Consider the following 21,000-nt stretch of genomic DNA (forward strand, 5'->3'; position numbering starts at 1 on the left):
ACCTGTTTTTCGTACATATTTGGAGAGATGAGGTACAAATTATTTATGGACATGGACAGTTTAACCCCAACAAACAGGAGACCTCTATTTTCTATTTTATTTCAGTGCTTTCAACTGTATCCCCCAACTGTGATACTAAAATTCTAAAGCAAGGTGATTGTATTTCCTTTTTTAACCAATCTACTCAGGCTGTTCAAGGTAGGCCAGAAAACCTAACTGGAAATGACATCCCAAATCAAATCGACTCCAGGTTATTTATCCAGCTGATGTTTTCATGGCCAGTGAATAAACTCAACAACTGAGGGATGTCAACACAGTCTTAAAAGCATTCACACCTTTGTCCTGCTTTCTGGCACCTGAACGATGGCCATTTTTGGCTGTCTTACCCAAAAAGTGTAGAAGTAACAACAGCTCATATAGGAGTCATTTAACCTTACAGAAAAATGTTCTTTTCCTTACTGTTTTCAGTTCCTGACGCAGCTGCTGGTTTAGATTTGTTGATTCTTCCAAACGAGCCTCCAAAGCAGCAATTTTTTCTTCTTTTATTTCCAGAGACTTCTTGAGCGTGGACTCTAATTTGGACTCCAAAAGCTTGTACCTACTGACAAACAACAAAAAAAGAGTCTGTATTTCAAATAACTATTCGAGGTATTTAAATTCTAAAATGCTCTAGAACAGTCTCATAGCTACATTCAAAAATCCCTGAGTGCTGTAGACAAAAGTACAAAGACACCTCAGCATCCCCAGCAAGTCCTATGTCAAAAATAACCAGAAGATGGTTGTCAAAACCATTTTTGACTCCTTCATTCTTCTAAAACATGTCAGACACAGAAATAGGCCCGTTCAGGCACACCAGGGGGCTGCTGAGCTTCTCTGCATCATTAGTGAGTGGTGCCTGCACTCCTCCTTCTGGCTCCACTCCAGCGAATCCAGCGGGGACCTGAACTCAATTAGAATGTGAAGTGTTTGGAGAGCAAGATTTTCATCAGTTCCCATTTCCTGCCAGCTCCAAAGGGGAGGACAGGGAAGGAGATGGAGCACAGGACTGTGCAGGTGCACACTCGTTTGGTGCATCAATGTGTAAATTGCTCACTCAGCCCAGCTGCTGATATTTGAAGACTGTTGCCACCCTTGATGTGCAAAGCTTCCATTTTTAACCATATTCACAATATTGCAGGGCACCTAAAACCCCCCAAAATGTCAATTTGAGAGAGAAGTGGTCAGATTAAACTGTATTGATTTAGCACTGCACATCCTTTATGGGAAATACTGAAACCAAAATCATGAATCACTTCTAAGCAGTTCAGTCCCTGTGTGTGGCTCAGAATCTGGAGAACACCTCACTCCGCCCCACAGCTGGATAAAATAAACCAAACCACTGATATCCCCCTTTCTAATCCTGGCTGCTGAAGGATCCATCAGTTTAGTGAAGGGAATAAACTGCAGGAGACTCCTGAATGGACAGTGGCATCAGATCCAGTCAGGAACTGGAGCAGAAGATCAACGGGAAGAGAATTAATAAGCAGAAAGCTGTCCAGTAGCATCATGCAGCAGGATGAGAATCTGAGATTCTAAGATATGACAACTAATTCCCAAAGATTTACAGAAGAGTAGGCAACTTATGACTAGCAGAATATACAGTATTTCACCTTCTTGAGCTGAAGTACAGACTTGGCTACAACTAATTCCTGCTACTGAAAAGCTACACAGTTCTATAGAAAACAAAGGAGGGAAAAGAATAATAGCAGAGATCCAATATCCACTTTCATTTTGAACAATGAAAGATGGTACAAATTTTGTAACATAACTGCAAGCTGGGTTATTTTGGATTGAGAGTCAAAATCCATAAATCTGTTTGTCCAAGGACAGTAGGCAAGAGAAAATGGAAAACACTTCAAAGTTAACTCATAAAACGTGGCCAGTTTAGACCTCAATAAAAACACTCTGAAGTGCTACCAAGATCATTCATTAAAAACCACAAGCAGCTCTTTCCAGCCAGGAGGAGGAAAGTGGTACATTTTTAATTTCCATCATCAAAATGACAGAGACAGATGAAAGAAATAATTTTGCCCACACTGAGGAGCAATTTTGCCTATAATGAAAACACCCTCTTTGCAGGCCTGGTTAAAGAACTGCTACTGCCTCACCTATGCATTGTTATGTAAGGAAAGCAATCCAGGTGTCTTTGGGATGAATGAAGAAGCTGAGAACAATGGAAAAGCAGGATACTGGCACAGCAAAATTTCAAACCAACCCAAGTTTTCACATGGAAAATAACCACTGCCCTTTCATGGTCCTCCAGCTCTACATGGAGCTTGGGAAGCAGCTCAAGCCAGCAGCAGAGCCCAACCACTTCTAACCTAGAACTTGATTAAATGTTGCTCCATTTGGGCTTCATCTAAGCTTAAGCTTCACCTTGGATCAAAGACTGGTGGTTTTTTGCTGGGTATATTCACCTAAGGACATACCAAATGCTTATCAAGTGCTGTATGGGACACAGAAGTGCTTAAATCAGAAGAAATCCAACCAGTCCAGGTTCTGAGGACTTCGCCTGGACTCATCTGGGAGCTGAGAAATGCAGGTGAAAGCCACCAGCAGAAACCAAGAGCAGGTAACACATTCACCCACAGGACTCTGGCAGCACCCCGTGACAGAGCACTGGCAGCAAGAAAGGGGAACTGGATTCAAACCCCAAGTGTTACTTGGTTTCCTTTGGACACACAAAGCCCCAAATCAATCTCCATACTCATGACAGATCATGACAGCAGAACAGCACCGGGAAGTAAAGCTTGGCTAGAAGCCCACACCAGTCTGCTTTGCTCCTGCCACCAATTTTCCCTAAATCCCTGCAGGATAAGACAGAGGAGGAAAATACAGCAGAGGAAACAGATGTCAGGGCAGCAGCTGCTTTCCAATGGCAGGTGTGGAGGAATGATGGAGCCACCACCAAGTTCTGGAGACACTTGAGCACTGGATACTTCCCAGACAGGGAAAGTGGGAATGCAGCTTCCTTTAGGAAGGAAGAACTAGAAGGAAATGGTTGCAAGGAAAGAGTGAGGCAGTTTAAGGTAATCACTATGTGACAAAAACCATTTGTATCAGACAGGCAGTCAAAAAAGAAAAAAAAAAACCCAACACTTTGAGCTCATTATCTCTTACTGCTACTGTTGCTGCTGCTGACTAGAGCATAAAACATTTTAATTATAATTAACTGGATCTCCTGACATACTTCAATGAGTCTCTTAGCAACAAAAAGTGGCAAGTCACTGTCACAGTCAGCTGAATGTGACAGCACATCAACTAATTAATTTCCAAAAATATCAAGTTCCATTTTGGGTCTACGAGTGTGCCTTAAAAATCTAAGAGTATGCACAGAACCAGTCTGCAAAACCACTTCATGAATAAAAAAGACCCTCATTTGTGCTCTCTCTCAGGTAGGCCCTGCCATTCTCACCTGTCATCACTGCTCTGCTCATCGTGCAGGAGACGCTCCTTGTTCAAGCCAATTTTTTCAAGCTCGTGGGCCAGTTTTTCTAGATCATTGTTCATCTGTTGAGTCTTCAATTTCTCATTCACTAAGTCCTTGCACAGAAAAAACTACAGTCAGTATCTTCAGAGAAATAAAACAACGTAGTCTTAGTTCCAGGAGGGCTGAGACAAGGGCGTTTTATCATTACATGACTGCAATAATTCATGTTCAACTCTCCTTCCAGTTGTCAGCTTCCAGCTCTATCAGACATTACACTGTAACTAGAATATGATTTCTCTGTGCTCTCTCTTTTATTTAAATTTGGTCTGGAACATGACAGTGAAGGGGAAATGTTCCAGTAGCATGATATTCTTCCTTTTCATGACTACGATTATAGAAATTTTGGTTATCTAATGCATAAAGGTGTTAACAGTACACAGATTAAAGCAGAAAAACATCCCCAAATCAGAAACCCAGATATAATTTCTGTACATTACAAACAGATTATGATGGGAACAGAAACTCCTCTGTGTTTACCTCTCTCAAAGTGACCAGGGTTTTCTTATCAATGGTTGCTCTTTTCACCAGCTCCTTGTTTTCCTTTTCCAGTTCTTTCAGGCGCAGACATGACTCTTTGTATACAACAATTTCTTTAAACAGAGATTTATTTTCCCTCTCCAGATTACTGATTTTTACATTATTTTCTTCTAAGGTACTATCTTTAATTTCTGCTTGCTGTCGAAGCCTTTTGTTTTCCTTTTCCAGCTGTTTCTTATCCTTTTCCAGTTGAGAAGTCTCTTGTTCTAACAACTTATTCTCCTTTTCCAACTGCTCCAGGCGCTTACTAGAGATTTTTAACTCTTCCAAGTTCTTTTGCAGGGTCTGATTTTCAGACTCTAAATCCTGTAATTCGCTCTCTAATTGCTGAATCTTCTTATTGCTGTTTTCCAGGGCTTTCTGTAGCCTTTGGTTTTCTGTGTCCAGGCCTTGGTAACTGACTTCCAAGCGTTCAGTCTTCTTAAAAGAGGCTTTCATCAGTTCAAGGCTTTTTTTGAGTTGCTCCTTTTCACTCTCCAGCTCCTTATTTTCTAATTGTAACTGTGCCACTTTAATGCTTGTACACTTCAAGGATTCAATTGTCCTTCGTAACTCTAAATTTTCTTCATCGAGTTGGGAATTCTCCTTTTCTAAGGATTCTAACTGAAAAGTGAGGTTTTTCAGGCTATCCAAGGTTTTTTTCAGCTTTCTGTTCTCCGTCTCCAGGTCAGAGTTCTCTTGTTCTAAGGCCTCGATCTTCTCACAAGTGATATTTAGGTTGGTGATTTTTTTCTGTAATAACTCATTTTCCTTCTCCAGACGATGCAGCTCGTTCTCTAATTCTTCTGCCCTCTCCCCTTTCTCTTTGTAGTGTTCCAGTTCTTTCCTGATTTGTTTTTTTTCAAATTCAATCTTATTTAACTTACTGCTGGTCTCTTTGATAGACTCATGAAGGATTTTATTTTCCTTTTCAATTTCTTTCATTCTTGCCTCAGCACTGATTTGGGAGCGCTGCCTTAGAGAAGCCACAGTTTGATTCAAGTGTTCATTTTCTTGTTCCAAGAGTTTAATCTTATTTGGGTAGAAAAAAGGTAAAGTGATAAACAATGTGCCAACAAGGAACTGCTTTCATATATAAACTAAAAGATACTAATAATATATTTACCTTTTATTTTAAGTTAAAAAACCTCTCACTCTGCCAGTATTTATGTGAGGAATTACAAACACTATTTCAAGTTTGACAACAAAGTAAATCTTCAAATCTCTTCCTCTTGAATATGAATAGATAAATATAAACCCCAAATGAATAAAGCAGAAATCCAAGCAAAGCTTTATCTATTTCTTAGCACAATTTAATTTTCATTTGTGTTTACCCGTATTTAGATTGCTTTTTCTTATACTCAGTGAATTCCAGAGCTGTGTGTCCACAAAGAACAGGGCTGCAGGCAAGTTCTAAACCAAACCTGAGATGGAGGGAGGTGTGGGAGCCACTAAAATCTCTTCATTTCATTCGGAAAAAGTGGAGGTGATGGGTGGGATATGAGGGAATCCTGATCACAGTCAACAACAAATTGAGAAGAAACACACCAAAGTTACACTGATTTTTGAGTTAAAAAGAACCCTCGGATATTCTGTTCCAAGCCAGCTTCAGAGAAAGTAAACCATACTGGAATTATTTTCCTAGGAAACATTTCTCCAGATCTACCTCAAGGATAAGAGCAAAACTTACATCTTAATTTTTAGTACTTCTTGACTTTTTAGGTTGCTCCAAATCATCAGGAATTATTTGGGCAAGTAACACCAGACAGCAAAATCCAGTAAAACTGTTTGGATCAATATTTAAGTGTACACTAATAACCCAGTGTAAGGGATGTTTCAACAATAAACTGTTTTGGAGAAAAGCAAAAGTGCTGCTTGCAATGAAAAACAGACTGAGAAAATTATAGGCTGTTCTTCCATAGCGAAATCTGAATGGAACTATTAATTACAGAGCTCCAGCTCTGCTCCCAGCAATGACAAACTGCTCTGGAATATTCACCAGAAACTCATTAACAGGTGCCTAAAAACACAACTCTGGGGCACCTGGCACGGCACTCAATTACTTTCCATGAATTCTGCTTCTATAATCCAAATTCCACAAAAAATCCTGATAAATGCCTCCATGGTTTTTGATGAGATCAAAAGAACGTCCTATAGTTAATTCCAGTGTCAGCACAGGATTTGTAAGAGATAAGAAAGATGCTGTTGACCCATCAGCCCTTAAGCATGTTATTTTTAAGCAGAACTAGTCTCACTGAAATATCAGTCCCAAAACAAGATATGTATCTTTAAATGAAAGTAAACCTTATACGCCAAGCTTTTTTTTTTTCCTCTCCCTTTTTCTTTCTTCTGGAATTTCATTTACTGATTAAATAGGGCCTTTAAACATCTTCAGCATCTCCTGAAATACAATACTCTGTATTTCAAAGTACTGTACTTAAACTAAATGGCAATGTCATCAGGAGGTATAAATAGAATTTATAAAAGCTAGCTGCAGTTCTAATTCTGAAACACTCAACTCCTAAATCTGGCATTTCCAGAAGCTTCCAGAACTCTTTTTCCTGGTGGCTGCCTTCCACCTGTCTGCTCTGCAGGCACCTCAGAAGGTGCCAGTGTCCATCAGGCACAGGTACATCTTTACCAAGATTCAGATGCCAGTTTTTGGCAGTCACAAATAAATCCAGGTAGGATTACAGCACTACAGCAGGAACCCATCCCAGTGCAAGGCAGGATGATGGAGCTGGACCTGAGGCTGCTGGAATTCTCATCAATACTCCAACATTACTCCAAGCACTGCCCAGCTGCCTGGGACCTTTCTCCTGCTCTGGGAGGTGTCTGGCTTCCCTCCAAAGTTCCCAATTCTCTCTCCTGGCTGAGCTACACCCTCCAAGCAACTCCAGCAGACGCCCACAGAAGCCACAGGAGCGTTAGAAACACCACAAAGCTCTAAACCCACCAGCAAAACCCCAGCCAGAAATGAGTCACGTCTCTCACTGGCTGCAGCTCTCAGAAAAGCTGTTTTCCTGCAGAAACGTCCTTTTGGCAAATCCACTACATTTACAATCCCTTTATGTCTGTAAAATCCTACAAAAGGAGACCAGCAGAGCACAAAGCAGCATTAAAACTTTTGGTTCTGCTACTCACTTGTCTCTCGGAGTTCTCTCGAAGTGCTTCAAGTGTCTTTTCAAGCTGTGCTTTTTCTTTCATCAAATCTTTACTCTGATTTTGACTGTTCTGAAGACTTTGTTTCTCTTGGCTAATTTCATTCTCCAGCTCTTCAAGCTGGGAAGAGAAACAGAAGTTTTGAAATGTACTTAAAAATGACACTCTTAGCTGGGTTGAAGGCACCCTCATAGAAATGAATAAAGAAGCTTAAGGGGAAGAATAAAACAGAAATTTCTAATCTTTAATTGAAACATTAATTTCTTCTGGGAATATATTTACTCCTGCCAGAATTTTCTCCCTGGCTCAGAGCACAGCATCTATAAAGTACTTTAAAAAAAAGGGTCAGATTTTCTCAGGCTCTGGGTATTTCCTCAAGCATCTTTTTTTTCTCTTAAAATTCCATTTTAGTGAGATTTATACTGCTCCTCCAAGACCCTTTTAACTTAGGAAGGTTGAATGTTGTTTGATCTCACTTAACTATTTCAAGAGATAATTAAGATGATTCCTTGGGAATTAAATATATGGGTTTGTTTTGTCAAATGGTTCCAACTTGCAGAGAGCAAAACTTTTTAATATTTAAAATACCCAAGGCATGATTTTTCTGTCACATTTAAGTTGTACCAAGTTGACCTGAATGATGTTTGTGTGCTTCTTACACCTATTCCTTTCTTTTGTACCTCCCAGCTGCCTTCTGGGCACAGCACAGAGGCTGCTCCAAAAAATACTAGCTTCTTAGGAACCAGAAAACTTATGGGAACATGGAATGCAGCAGGGATTTCTTTAATTTACTGTCTTTAAATTATCTCTTACCCACTCTTAGAGTAGTCTTTCACCTGAAATAGCTGCTGAAGTCAAAGCTATTTTAGGAACTTTAGACATTTTCACTCCACTGTAATTAGTCCCTGGTTTTTTTTTCAAATTTTTATTCTCTATAAATACCACTGACTACATTATTCTATTTGATACCCATAATTTGAGAAGTAAAGTATTGCAGATCAGCACAGTTAAACCTGACAAACTACCCTCTTTATCAATTCCTTGACCCACCTTCTCCCTTCCTCAGCTAAAATGAGGACACAGGACCAAGTTTTCAGCTCAGACTCATCCCTCACTCTTCACCTCTGCACACACATTCTCCTGCTTCACAATTACCAAAATTAATGTTCTCCAGTATTCTAAACCACTTTCATTACTCATCATATCCCCAATATATAATTATTTTTCCCCCTCACTGGTCCAAGACCTTTCTGAATAAACTGGTCACTTTCTCACATCAATAAACAAGCAAAACTAAAGAAGATAAAAACCTCTTGGAGGTGGTTTTATTTTTTACCATAAACTTACAAACGCTGTTACTCCACTTAGACCCTTATCCAAATGCCTTACCCAAAATAACAGCAATTCATAAAATTACCCTTTAGAAAGAAAATAGCAAAGAACATTAGGCAGTTCTCAGACAATCCAAGCACACCCTGACCTTTACCTTCTTGCTAAGTCTTTGGTTTTCTTTTTCCATTTTCAGAATCCTTGAACTGCTGCCTTCCACAGAGCCCACTGCACTTTGCAGTTCTTCCACAGTCTTCAGCAAACTTTGGTTTTCCATTTCCAGCTTCAGTAACCTGCTGGATGTCAGCTCATTCACCTCATGGCCTAGTGATTTCTGGGGCACTGCAGGAGAAAAACACCATCATTAAAATAAAAGGTGACTTATTACCCTGAGTTCTTTACATTTTTAAACATAGGGGATTTAGCAGCCTTTGAAGGTCCCTCTGACGCCTTCTTGGTGACCAGAGCTGGTTAGGATTAGAAATGTTAAAAATTAATATATGTTCTACTCTCCTAATGTTCCTAATCACAGCAGAGATTAGTTTCCCACAACATGGGATGTATCTCCGAATTTCCACAAGTGCTTTGCACAGAATCCAGTTTATATCCAAGCATGTTATACTGAAACAATCAAAATTGTTACCACAGCTCTTCTCCTTAGCTTTGAGAACAGCAAAGCAAGAAGTCTCAATCTGTGCTGAGGAGTACAAGTCTGAATGTAAGTGCAAGGTATTTAGGGGGTTTACACCACTGAACAAGAATCACAAGAACAGAGTTTTCATGTGGGCTGTATCTCCGTGGATATATGAGAATCAGCATTTCCCGAGAGGATGACACGCTCTGTACTTCAGAAATATGGACATTTCATTTCCTAATGCTATCCTGCCTCTGAGATTTTAATTTCAATCACTTTGCAAGCATTAACTATGTTTACCTTCAGAAAGTTCAGTAGTCCTATTTATCTGCTCAAGCTCCCAGCCAAGATGCAAAGACTCATCCATACTTTGTTTCTGAGCCATTTCTAGGGTCATATTTTCCTCCATGAGCTCCTCAATCTTCTTTCTGTCCATATCACGCTCCTTGAAAATTATTTCACAGGTTAAAAGAAAAGTCTCAATATGTGCAAAGTATTTTATTATCTATTTATTATCTATATTATTATATTCTAGTAATATCTGTATTCTATTATCTTTATTATGTTGTCACAGGGAAGGGCAAAGCGCTCTTTTCTGATTTGCTGACACAGTGAGATGGGGAGGAACTGGCAAAAGTTGGGAGAACTTTGAAGGGAACAGGAACAACCAGTAAAGAAGATTACAAAGAAGAACCTCTTCTCCTCATAACCTACAGCAATCACTCCCTACTCTTCCAAAGTTTACTTCTCTCTGAGTATTAGGAAACAAAGTGCATGGGGTAAACACAACACTTAAGTGACAATTCATTATATTCACATCAAAATACCAATCCTATTGCTCTTGAGTCTCTGCATTTATCATCACATTCCTTCTCTATCCACTATTTTGAAGGCTTTTATTAAAAATGGAAACGAAATTCAGTGTGTATCAGTTGCCTTTGCCACCCTCCCCTGACACTCACCATCTCCATATCATGCAATTTAGCTTTTAGCTGTAAATTCTCTTTTTCTAACTCGTGCAGTTTATCTGAACGGGCTCGTGTCCCCTCTAATTGATCTTCCAACATTGTCTTGGTTTCTAGCAACACTTGATTGTCCTCCTTTAACTCCTGCAAAAATTGAGCAACAACAAAAAATAAATCCCAAACCGAAAGTATTTCCCTGCTCATACCAACTTTGACACCATCACAAGCAGTTTCAGAAACCTAAACTAAAACTGGCAGCTGCAAATAAATAATAAAAATTAGAAAATAATAAAAAGCACACTTACAGCAATTTCACACAAATGCAATTTATGAATTTTGATGAAAATAAAATCTGACATAATTTAGATGGAATACTCCCTAAGCCATTAAGAACAAATAAGGTGTTGATAATTATAATTAAACCATCAGTATCTCTGTGATTTGGGCTGTGATCTGGAAAGAGCTCCTGCATGTACAGCCCAAAATTAGGTTTATAGGCCACTGGGCCCAAAGTCAGGCCATGATCTGAAAATGCAACCACAATCTTAAAATAAAACCAGCCACTCTCAAGGTCCTGAGCAGCTTTCAGTACAGAGAGGATTTTTTCATAGCATGTGATGAAGTAATGTGCAAAATACATAAATGGCAATTTTCCTCATGATATAAAGACAAAACTTTTCAAAATTCACCACATAGTCAGCTGCAAAGCTGAGAAAAGATCACATAAATATCCTTCATACTCCTCCCTACACAAATATTAAATTAACTCCTAATTATTATGAAGCAAACCCAACTAATTAACATCTATCTGTATTAAAGCATGCTTGAAATAAACAATAGTTTACAAGCAATGAAAACATATAAACAAATTTTAGGGGGTTTATTAGTTCAAACAGTCTATGAAAATGAAACTTCCACTGTTGTCAAATCCTGTATACCAGTATGCTTTCCTTTACTAATTTTTATGCCGTATGGCACTTGCCCATCAAATTTGGCATTTACAGACAGAATGATGGCCTGAAAAATTCCTGCATGTTGATTCGACTCCTAAATCACTAACTCATGCCAGAACTCTAAGTTCCCCTTGCCTGGTGTTGGCACATCTTTTTTTAGTGTATTTTATGCCATTGTCCCGTACTCATTTATGTGAACAGCCTATATTTCCTCAACACTTGACTTAGAAAATTGCCTTCCCTTAGGAGACCTACAGGAGGAGAAAGAAATTATTATATTTATAGCATCTTTTGAATTAATTCCTCCGTGGGTTTCTCAATCCATCCTTCACAGAGGCTTCCACTGGCCTTGCTAGCTTAGAGCTACGGTGAACACTGCTGACCTCCATGCCATTAGACACGGAGACAATTCCCTAAAAACCGCAGTTTGTCACAAAAACCTGACACTGCCGTATCCCAGAGCAAGAAGCTGCAACCCTTTTTCAAATCCCAGTGTTTTCATCTCCAAAAAAGCTTTGAAAAAGCCCCAGCCAAGAGAAAAACGGTGGTTGTGGATGACTTTTTCCCTGGATTTACTCACCTCCACCCTGGCTTTGTAGAACTCAATGTCATGGAGCCTCTCCTTGTAGCGGCTGACTTCACTCTCCAGCTTGTCCACTCGGATCGCCTTCTCCCGGAGCGCGTCCAGCTCATCCCTGTACACCCTGGCAGAGCGGGCATCCGACAGCAGGTTCATGTTCTGGCACAAAGGGAGACACAGAAATAAAGGTAAGGCTGGACAGGACGTGGTAAAGGGTAACACAGATCTTCATTGTTTAAATCAGGGTAATGCAGAGAGGTATCAGTTAATTCTGAGAAACACTAAGAAACAGTAGAATATATTTCAGAGGGTTCGTTCAGATGACGTATTTCCAAGGAAACTGCATTGGCCTTTTTCAAGGACTCACTGTAGTTTTGTGTGTTGCATATTTATGTATGTATTTAGGGGTTTTTCCCTCATTATTGACACACAAACTATAAAGAAAAACCAGACAAAACTAGAGCGCTTTCATTTTAAGAAAATCCTCCCAGAGGATGCACTGGGGGCAAATTGCTTGACTGTAGAAACAAAAATATTAGAGAAGAAATACTAACCTAAGGCAGAACACTTTTTTCCATCATAATATACCAAATAAAGGAATAAATGACACAAGATCAGGTTCAGAGTGCAAAATAAAAAAAAAGAAACATGGAAACATACTTAATATCAAAGAAAGAGTGGTGAATTGTTCTGGTGGTGGCAAGTTTTTTTTAAATAATAAAATTATTAAACCCACACCTCTTGCTGAAGTCTCTTCAGTTCAGCTTCCATCTGTTCCAGTTCTTGTTTACAGTCAAGCAGCTGCTCAGTCTTTTCCTCACTTAGAAGAGAAAGCACAAACCAGTTAAACATGGCCATGAAACCTGCTAATGATCACCAGGTTTGAGAACGAAATGCTGAGATTTGTGAGGCTTCCACCTTTAATCCACAATTTCAGGGACATCAGAGTATAAAATTTAGGGTTGCCATTATGACTTAGTTATTCTTTTGGTTTAAGTCTTTCTCTAATATTTTAAATGTTAAGTCTTTTTGTAGTCCTTTAAATTGTTGTTTCCTGCTCATGCAGGGTAGAAAACAGGGTGCAAGAAAGGAATTCTTACAATAAGGGGTTTTTGCTAACAAACCACAGACAATACACGTGAATGTGTACCAGGAGATTCACATCCAAAAGTCAACTCAGAATAATGTCAAAATATACATTCAAAAGACCCAGATTCTTTCCAGGAGAACCAGACACTAACCCCTTGTCACAATCATATAAAGCCAATTTTAAAAGCACTTCTGTAGGTTCATAATTCCTTTTTTTCTTGCAGAGAAGAATCAAGGTTTTTAGGTGTCTACTCAGCTGAAGAAGATACTGCTTAATAAGCTCAGTAATTTCATGAAACACATAATGAATTTTAATTTTATGGAAACAAGAGAGTGTCTGTTTTAGTCTACTCAGAAACCTGTGCTAAAACCAATTTGACATAGAATGTTGCAATTCCTACACGACTCATTCTTAACTTCCAACTCATTTCTCAATCTTTGAAAGATGAGTTTGTTAAACCATGACTAAGTGCAAAGGAAATATTTAATTCTCTCACAGACAAAGAATACCTGATGTTCAACATTCAACTGCACCTCAGAACAAAAAGTATTTGCTATTGAAAAACCTGCCAATATTGAATATTCTTAAAAGATGTATTACATACACAAATGTGTTACTGTATACTTCACATTCTGGAATACAAGTAAGACACAAAAGTAGAAAAGGGGGAAATAAGAGACTTTAATGGACTGACATGTATAATACAATCTCAAAACAATCATACCAACAAAGAATAGGTATGTTTCAAACAAAACTAGAGCAGTTGTTTTTAAAAATGAGCCAATTTCACCATGAATGATCTTTTTGCAACCAGACATTGTTTGGAAAAGGTCACTGAGCCTACAAGCACAGGAGGTTCAGCTTTGCACAGCTCACTGCAACATCCCTGTCACAGCTCTCCCCCTCCAGAGGTGCTCAGAAACCAGGCACAAACACAAATGTATTCCTGATTTCTGTAACTTTTCCATCAGCATCCATATTCCTGTCATTGTTCTACGCAGGAACACACAGAACTCAACACTCAGAAAATGAGGTGTGCAATTTCCAGCTTTGGAGTTTCTATATTCCCTGGTTTGCATCCAGCTGAAAAATCATCTTTACAGACCTTTTATATGAAATTACATCAGCTACAGTGCATATTAAACCAGGTATGAAGGTTCACTGCCAAAACCAGATTATAAATAAATTTTACACTGAGTATTTTCAAGTCTGGCATTAAAGCAATTTTAAATTTATCAAATAGATGCAGCATTTAACACCAAATACTGCAGACAGAAGTTAATTCATCCATCTGATATTTTAAAATACTGCTACATGTAAAGGGAATTTATTTACCAACTGAATTCAAGTAAGAGTGCAAAATGTGGACTGTTCTGAGCCATCAGTGTTGCCCTAATTGCACGCTTCAGCTACAGACTGGAGAGGATTGGACTAAATTATACAGAACATACCAGTGTTCACTGTTTAGGCTATCTATTAACTGTCAATCAAACTAATAACAGCAATTTTTTCACTAATTTTCTTGGTGCAGCTGTTTATAGAATATCCTGGGCGGGCTCATTGCAGGAGACACATAATAATACAGACATCAGGAAAAAAGAGCCCTATCTTTTGTCCTCTGTTCCTCATGGAGACCACGCTGCAGTGGGGGAAGGGGATCCTTGGACTAAATCAACAAGATCCTTAATCCAGCCAGCTAAAAATGATCTGATCAACAAACTGGGAATTGCGACTTATGCCACCTTCAGCTTGTAATTTAATTTACCTGTCTCCTCTCTCCATTGCTGAATTTAAAAAATCTTTATTCGTGCTGTTTCCACACATATTGAATCTCTTCAGATTTAGCACTTTAATTCAGAACACACACACACACACTTCACTCTGCTAAAACAACTGACACATTGCTACAGGGAGAAGCAGAATCTCCACAGGTCTGTTATTGATCTTCTCTTTAAATAACTCCTCACTCTGCTCAGATTTGCTCCTTGACCATGAAGACAAAGTGCCCAGAGAAACCTACTGAATCAGGAGTAGTTTTCAGGGGCAAGTACGTGTTGTGCAGACAAGAAATCTTTTACACAGGAACAAAGAGGTGGGGAACAGGAAATCATTCTAATGGAAAGTTTTTGTCCTATCTGCAATGAATTTAAACCATGAATGAACCATAGGTGAGTATTTCCTGTTGGAAACAGGTCACCTAATCATGTCACTGAGAAGGAATCCCTCCTGCACCATCTCCTTTTAATGACCACCTGGTTTGAGAACAAAAGGCTGAGATTTGTGAGACTTCCACCTTTATTCCCCAATTTCAGGGATACCAGAGTGTAAAATTTAGGTCAAAGTACCATTATGAATACAAACAGAGACAAACACAGATGAAAAGTTGTATTTATCCCATGGGTCCACAAATCTTGTATTATAAAAACATCCCTCCTGGGAAGCAACAACTAAAAGAAGCATTTAAAGCTGTAATTTACCACTTGAAAGGATGAAGAATTGGTCTAAGAGGACTAGAAGTGTGCATTTTGAAAGGATTTGAGTGTGTATTGGTACTCACAGCTCCTGCCTGAGCCTCCTGATCTTTGCCTTGGCGTCAGCGAGCTCCACGCTCAGGTGCTGCCGGCTCTCCGTGCGCTTCATGCCGGGGGAGCCGCACGGGGACTGCGCCGCCGACGCGTGAGGCAGGAAACGGAGACAGTCCCGCTCCTCTGACAGCTCAATGATGGTCTGGGGAAGCAGAGCACAGGCAAAAGTCCAGAGTGGCATTCACAGAGCCATCTCTGAGTGTATCATTCATATCAGACACTGGAATGGCACCAGAATGATGGAAAGGTTTTGGCCACAGAAGACAAAAGCTCTACTTGCACCTCTACACCCAAAGCAAAGAGCTGCAGCTCTTGTACAGGACCATCGGGCTATCTGAAATTTTATTTTTCACTTTAAATTTAGACTTTTAAGCCCACAAAATGACCAGTGCTCAGAATGGACTGGGTAATGAATGGTGTGAATTCCTTGAAAACCACCACCTCTTGAAAATAAAGATAAACGTGTATCTCTAAACAAAGCTGTGCTCTTCAGTGAGCAGCAGCATCCTTAACAACTAAATAAAACATCAGACCTACAGGAATATCCCTATTTCCTCCTATAAATAAAGGGGTTAGCCTAATATGAACATCTCTTGTAGTTTAAGGTATTTTTCCTTTGTTTTTTCCTTGTGCACAAAGGCATCACTGCCATCCCCTACCCTGTTTTACTCCTGTCAAGGCTGTGATCTGGAAAAAATGTCAAAGGAATATCTGGAATAATTGCAACACTGACATATGCACTCTACTGAGGGGCAAATCTGGGACCACCGAGATGATTCATAACTTGTAATTTTTATTAAATACAATTCTGTTCCTTGATTCTGACACGGTACAACAACTGTGCCTCATGATATGCCTGCAACACGTCCTCTCCTGGTATGGATTCTGCTTTATCCCCCTCAAACCTGGACAACAGGATACAGGACTAGAACAGGCAGCTTTCAGTGACTGGCTTGCAAATTGATGGGTTATTGATTCCTGGTAAATGCAGCTGAAACAGCTTTGGATTTTCTGTTTTCAGCTACAGATGAATGTTGAAGTTATTTCACATTTCAGTTACACAGAAAATACCACCTGCTATCCTTCCTACGTTAACTTTCCTACATTTATTTAACAAATTGCACAAAGGAACTCCCTGAAACAACTTTCTGGCAGTCAAGAAGCCTTGCTTTAACATGTCAGAAGAAAATGAAACTGTTAGTTAGAAACATCCTGAGCTGCATCATCTCAAAAAAAAAAAAAAGATTTCTTGTATTTCTCTTAAGCACCAACCCACATCCATACCTCTGAGTGCTCATCTCTTTCATCTATAAGTCTTTTTAAATGCAATGCCATATTTTTCAGGAGAGGTTCAACATACTCTTGTGTCAGCACAATGACATCCATCCACTGCAGGTCAAACACATTTTCCTGATTATGAGTTACCTACATGGGGTGAAATGAAAGAGAAAAAACTTCCTCTTGAAATTTTAAGAGTAGAAAGGAAGCATAAAGAAAATACAGCTGCAACTCTACAGGTTAAATTCTCTATACAAGGTATGAAAATACCCATTTAAAATATATTAAATTATATGAAATGGAGGGGGGTTTTCGTCTATCTGGAAGCAGCACCTTGTTCCTTCTGGCAAGGTGACAATGATGTATTATAAATTACCTACCACATACATTGATTGCAACTGTATTTTATAAATAAATTTGCATACAAAGATTCCACTAAACTAAATTTGCTGCATGTAACTAAGAAACCCTTAAAGCAACAAACTCGCTTTCTGGTACTGCTCCAAAAATATAATCCAAAAATGCTCAATCATGAAATCTTTTGGTGAATCAAGTGAAAAAATAAAAGCCTTTTTCTGCTTAGTACAACCACTCAATATGCAAATCACATACTCAATTTACTTGCCATTGAACACGTGCAGCTCCCCTTCCTGCAATACAACAGCTCATCTCAAAAAACCCCCCAATATTAAAAGCAGAAAAACCCCAAAATACCTCCTGAATATGGGCTGCAACAGCTGCTCTGGTATCAAAATCCAGACTTTGGATTCTTTCAATAAATTCTTCTTTTTTCTGACACTAAAAATAGAGACATCTATTTTATACACATTTGTATGTATAATCACAAGTATTTTCACTCCTCTTTTGTATTTCAAAGGGCTTAAACTTATAAAGCTGACATTGCAATGGTCACATGGCTAAATTATCATCCAATAATTCTGGTGACCAGTAAATCTGTAATTTATGCCATGCTACAGTAATTATAACTTTCAACACTAATTAAATGATACAAGGAAAACAAATTGAAATGGGTTAAGGAAGCGGTTTCTTGAAATTGTTACTTATTCAAATTTTGTGGTTTATTAAAAACACAAAAATAGCTGCAGTAAGTGAATTTTCAGTGCTTTACCATTTCCTTCCTTCCTTTACAATATCAGGTAAATTAACACTATTGAAATTAGTAACCCATTAGAAATCCTACATACACATTTGGAGGTATTTGTGCAATAAGAGGTGTAGGGTTGTAGCCATTTTAATTGTCAGAATGTTCAGATTTTTCAAGGAATCCAACTGTACCACCAAAGGAAGAAAAGTTTTATACCACCACCCCAAGTATTAAAATAATACGAAAAGAGATCAGTAACTCAAAAATTTCATAGAGACACAACCATAATTAAACCTACCTGAACTGCACAACCAAGCAAAAGCAGGAGGAGCTTTTTTACTTCTTCAGTACCTGGTTCTAAGAAGAAAACAAGAAAAAATGGTAATAGTGCAATTGTAATTGGAGCTTCTTCCCCTATACCTCAGAAAACACCAGGTTTTCTCATTATTTCCATAAAATTTATGTTAACCTAGTTTAGAAAACAACCAGATGAGGAAAAGCCCATCTTTCAGCTCAGTCCTTTTCGCCATTAACTGCCAACTTCCAGAGTTAACAAACACCTCAACAGCCATAACAATTTCAAATGGAAAAAAAAATTTAGCCCTTCAAAAAGCAAAACTTCAGAGTGACATTTTTAGAAGTGCTTTGGAGACCTACAATCAAGTTTTCAACGGTAATCTCGAATATCTCAAGATAGTTACAAAAGGGCTTAAATTATCTGCCACTCCCAAGCTGGAAGAGTTTAGGTGACAAGTTCATTTAAATTCTTTCACTTAGGTGACAAGTTCATTTAAATTCCTTACAAAGCTGTATTAGATATTCATCTGCACATCTAAAAAATCAAAATGTGTTTCCAAATCTGGCCTTAAGCATCTTAATCTCCTAAAGAAGCTTAAGTTAAAGAACTCTTTACAGATTAATAAAAATGTTTCTTACTTTTTACATTCACAATGTCCTCATCTTGCAACTAAATATAGAAATATATTCTATATCTAGAACATAAATGCCATGAGGCAAATGCTTCAAGGATGACAAAATAGTTCAGGGGTTGACTCAAGCTGCTTCTTTTGGAGGGAACTACATAATGTCTATAATCCAAATGAACATGGAATATTTGAGTTTTTCCAGAGAGGTTTCTCAGGTGGATAAACACATTACAAAAAATGTGGACTCAAATGGGAGAATTTTAATCATTTATTCAGACTTTTTGTGTTCCAAAGGCTCGAGCTGTGAAGTCTTTTATGGCAAAACAGAAAAAACATCACGGAATGTGTCTCACCAGAAGCTGCTTCAGGTGAAGAAGGGGAATTCCACCTGTCTCTCTTATCAATAAAGGTTAACAGGAATAGTGGAACAGGAGGAATCCATGCCAACAGCTCATATCCTACATTCACTTATCCCAATAAATTAATCACACTTTTAAAATTTTTAAGTAATCCCTGAGCTCCTCTTCACTCTTCATCTCCTGACTGGCTTTCAAACGCCTGCCTGAATATTGATTCCTTGTCTCTCCTCCACATTCCCCGAAGGACCAGGGCAAAATACTGAACCAGCTCAGCTTCCCTCATCTTCTATGTTTTTCTTCCTTTTCCTCCATCAAAACCACAGAAATAGATGATTCTCTTCTACACCCTCCAAGCTGCTGCTGAACTTTGTCCCTACCCTGTGCCACCATTTGATCCTCCCTGTGTTCACTCTTATCCCTTTCCCACCCTCCGCAGGCTTCCATCCTTCCCTGCCTTGCTCCCTCAGAAATATGAACTTGCTTTAATCTTTCCCCTTCCCCTTTGCCTCATCATTATCCCTTTGTAATTTAATTTAACATTTACAGTCACGGGCTGTAGCTGCTGTCCTCCAGTTTTCTCCTCCAACTGCCTTCCTGCCAATCAGCTCAGGAAATATTTCCTGATAAAATCCCTGCTGACCTGTTTTACCAAACCTCTACTCCAGCCTTCTCCCTGCATTTTCTTCCAGAAGCCAACTGCTTCTGGTATCTGCTCCTGCCATCTGCAGTTTGGCATCTTCCGGGATTTCTCTACTCCTCATTCCTTAAGTGCAAAGGGGAAAAACTGGGAGACATCCCTGTGAAAAATCACACCTCCAGCCTAAGTTTTAGTGGACCAAATCCAAGTCTTTATCAGGGAATTGACTTTTACTCCAGGGCTTGCCTTGATGCAACCAGATTTACACAGCAAGTGTCTCCAAAGGTCACTGAGGTTTAATTTCCCTGCACCTGCCCAAAAAAAGCTTAAAAATCCATGTAGGGATGAGATCCTTTTCCAAGCTGACACAGCAAGAGCAGTCCTAACTTTCAAAGGGGAAAGGTTCTGGATAGAACCCAAAAGAACAGGTCTATCTGCTGGTTCAGTCCAAACTCTGTGATTGAACTCCAGCACGGATCTGAAACACCTTCAAGAATGTTGTGCAAGCATAACAATTTTTCTTCCATGTGAGGGCTACGCTACAGGAAAGTCCAAATTTTCTCACAAATCCAAAAACATCCCCATAGAAGAGCAAAGCACACACCAGCAAAGGTTCCAGCTGCCAAACCACAGATCCCAGAACACAAAGACAACTCCTTAAAAATGACCAAACCATAAAATTGAATGTATACAACTGAATGCAATATTATCTCTGTGGGGTTTGATAGTGCATTTTCCATAAAATGTCATCTTATACTACACAATATTGTTAAGACATTTTCTCTCAGTATTTTGAACAGAATAAAAAATGTCAACTACAAAACAATACTATGACCTCGGGTTTTTTTAATCTGTTTTTCCAGTAAATCTGGTTTCTAAGCAAATCCACGGAGTCTTTCGAAAGCTTTAAGAAAGTCTGGAATCAAAGTTACAAAAGCACAATGCATTCTGCTCTTTTGGAAAGGAAGAGACCACATTCACACTTCTTGGTGCATATGACAGCAGCTGCACATATAAAAACTGAAAAAGCTGTGACCTCGGAAGCAAAAGCAGCAATATTCAGAAGCAGAAAGTAAAAACCAAAAGAATTAAAGCAAGATACCTACAGAGATGGGATATGTGCAGATGGGATATGGAAAATACCAACATTACGTGCCCTGGGACTGAGAAGTGAGGAAACACAGATGGTTCTTCTGGCTCATGAGGAACCCCCTGGCCCACAGACACAGAAGCATGGCAGAGAAGACATCCCAAAGAAATAAAAACAGCCAGGGGAAGCTACACAGCCTGTTAGAGCAGTTCCTGACCTCTCTGCTGAGGTGTCAGAACATCAGGAGGAGAACACCTGGGAC

At 39.0% G+C, this 21,000-nt stretch overlaps 1 protein-coding gene across 1 annotated transcript in view; it reads right to left on the bottom strand.

Moving 5' to 3' along the window:
- CCDC88A (coiled-coil domain containing 88A) overlaps positions 1–21,000 on the bottom strand; it is a gene marked incomplete at its 5' end in the record, with an annotated part of 61,921 nt that overhangs the window by 21,768 nt on the left and 19,153 nt on the right. The window contains 13 exons of the mRNA XM_082277208.1: positions 460–601; positions 3,455–3,582; positions 4,007–5,077; positions 7,190–7,327; positions 8,694–8,878; positions 9,471–9,615; positions 10,133–10,279; positions 11,669–11,827; positions 12,407–12,488; positions 15,316–15,485; positions 16,628–16,768; positions 17,336–17,419; positions 18,025–18,083. Of these exons, the coding sequence (XP_082133334.1) occupies positions 460–601; positions 3,455–3,582; positions 4,007–5,077; positions 7,190–7,327; positions 8,694–8,878; positions 9,471–9,615; positions 10,133–10,279; positions 11,669–11,827; positions 12,407–12,488; positions 15,316–15,485; positions 16,628–16,768; positions 17,336–17,419; positions 18,025–18,083 (2,651 nt within the window). The remainder of the gene's footprint in view (positions 1–459; positions 602–3,454; positions 3,583–4,006; positions 5,078–7,189; positions 7,328–8,693; positions 8,879–9,470; positions 9,616–10,132; positions 10,280–11,668; positions 11,828–12,406; positions 12,489–15,315; positions 15,486–16,627; positions 16,769–17,335; positions 17,420–18,024; positions 18,084–21,000) is intronic.

Source organism: Coloeus monedula (assembly GCF_965178545.1).
Source record: "Coloeus monedula genome assembly, chromosome: 2".
Lineage (NCBI taxonomy): Eukaryota > Metazoa > Chordata > Aves > Passeriformes > Corvidae > Coloeus > Coloeus monedula.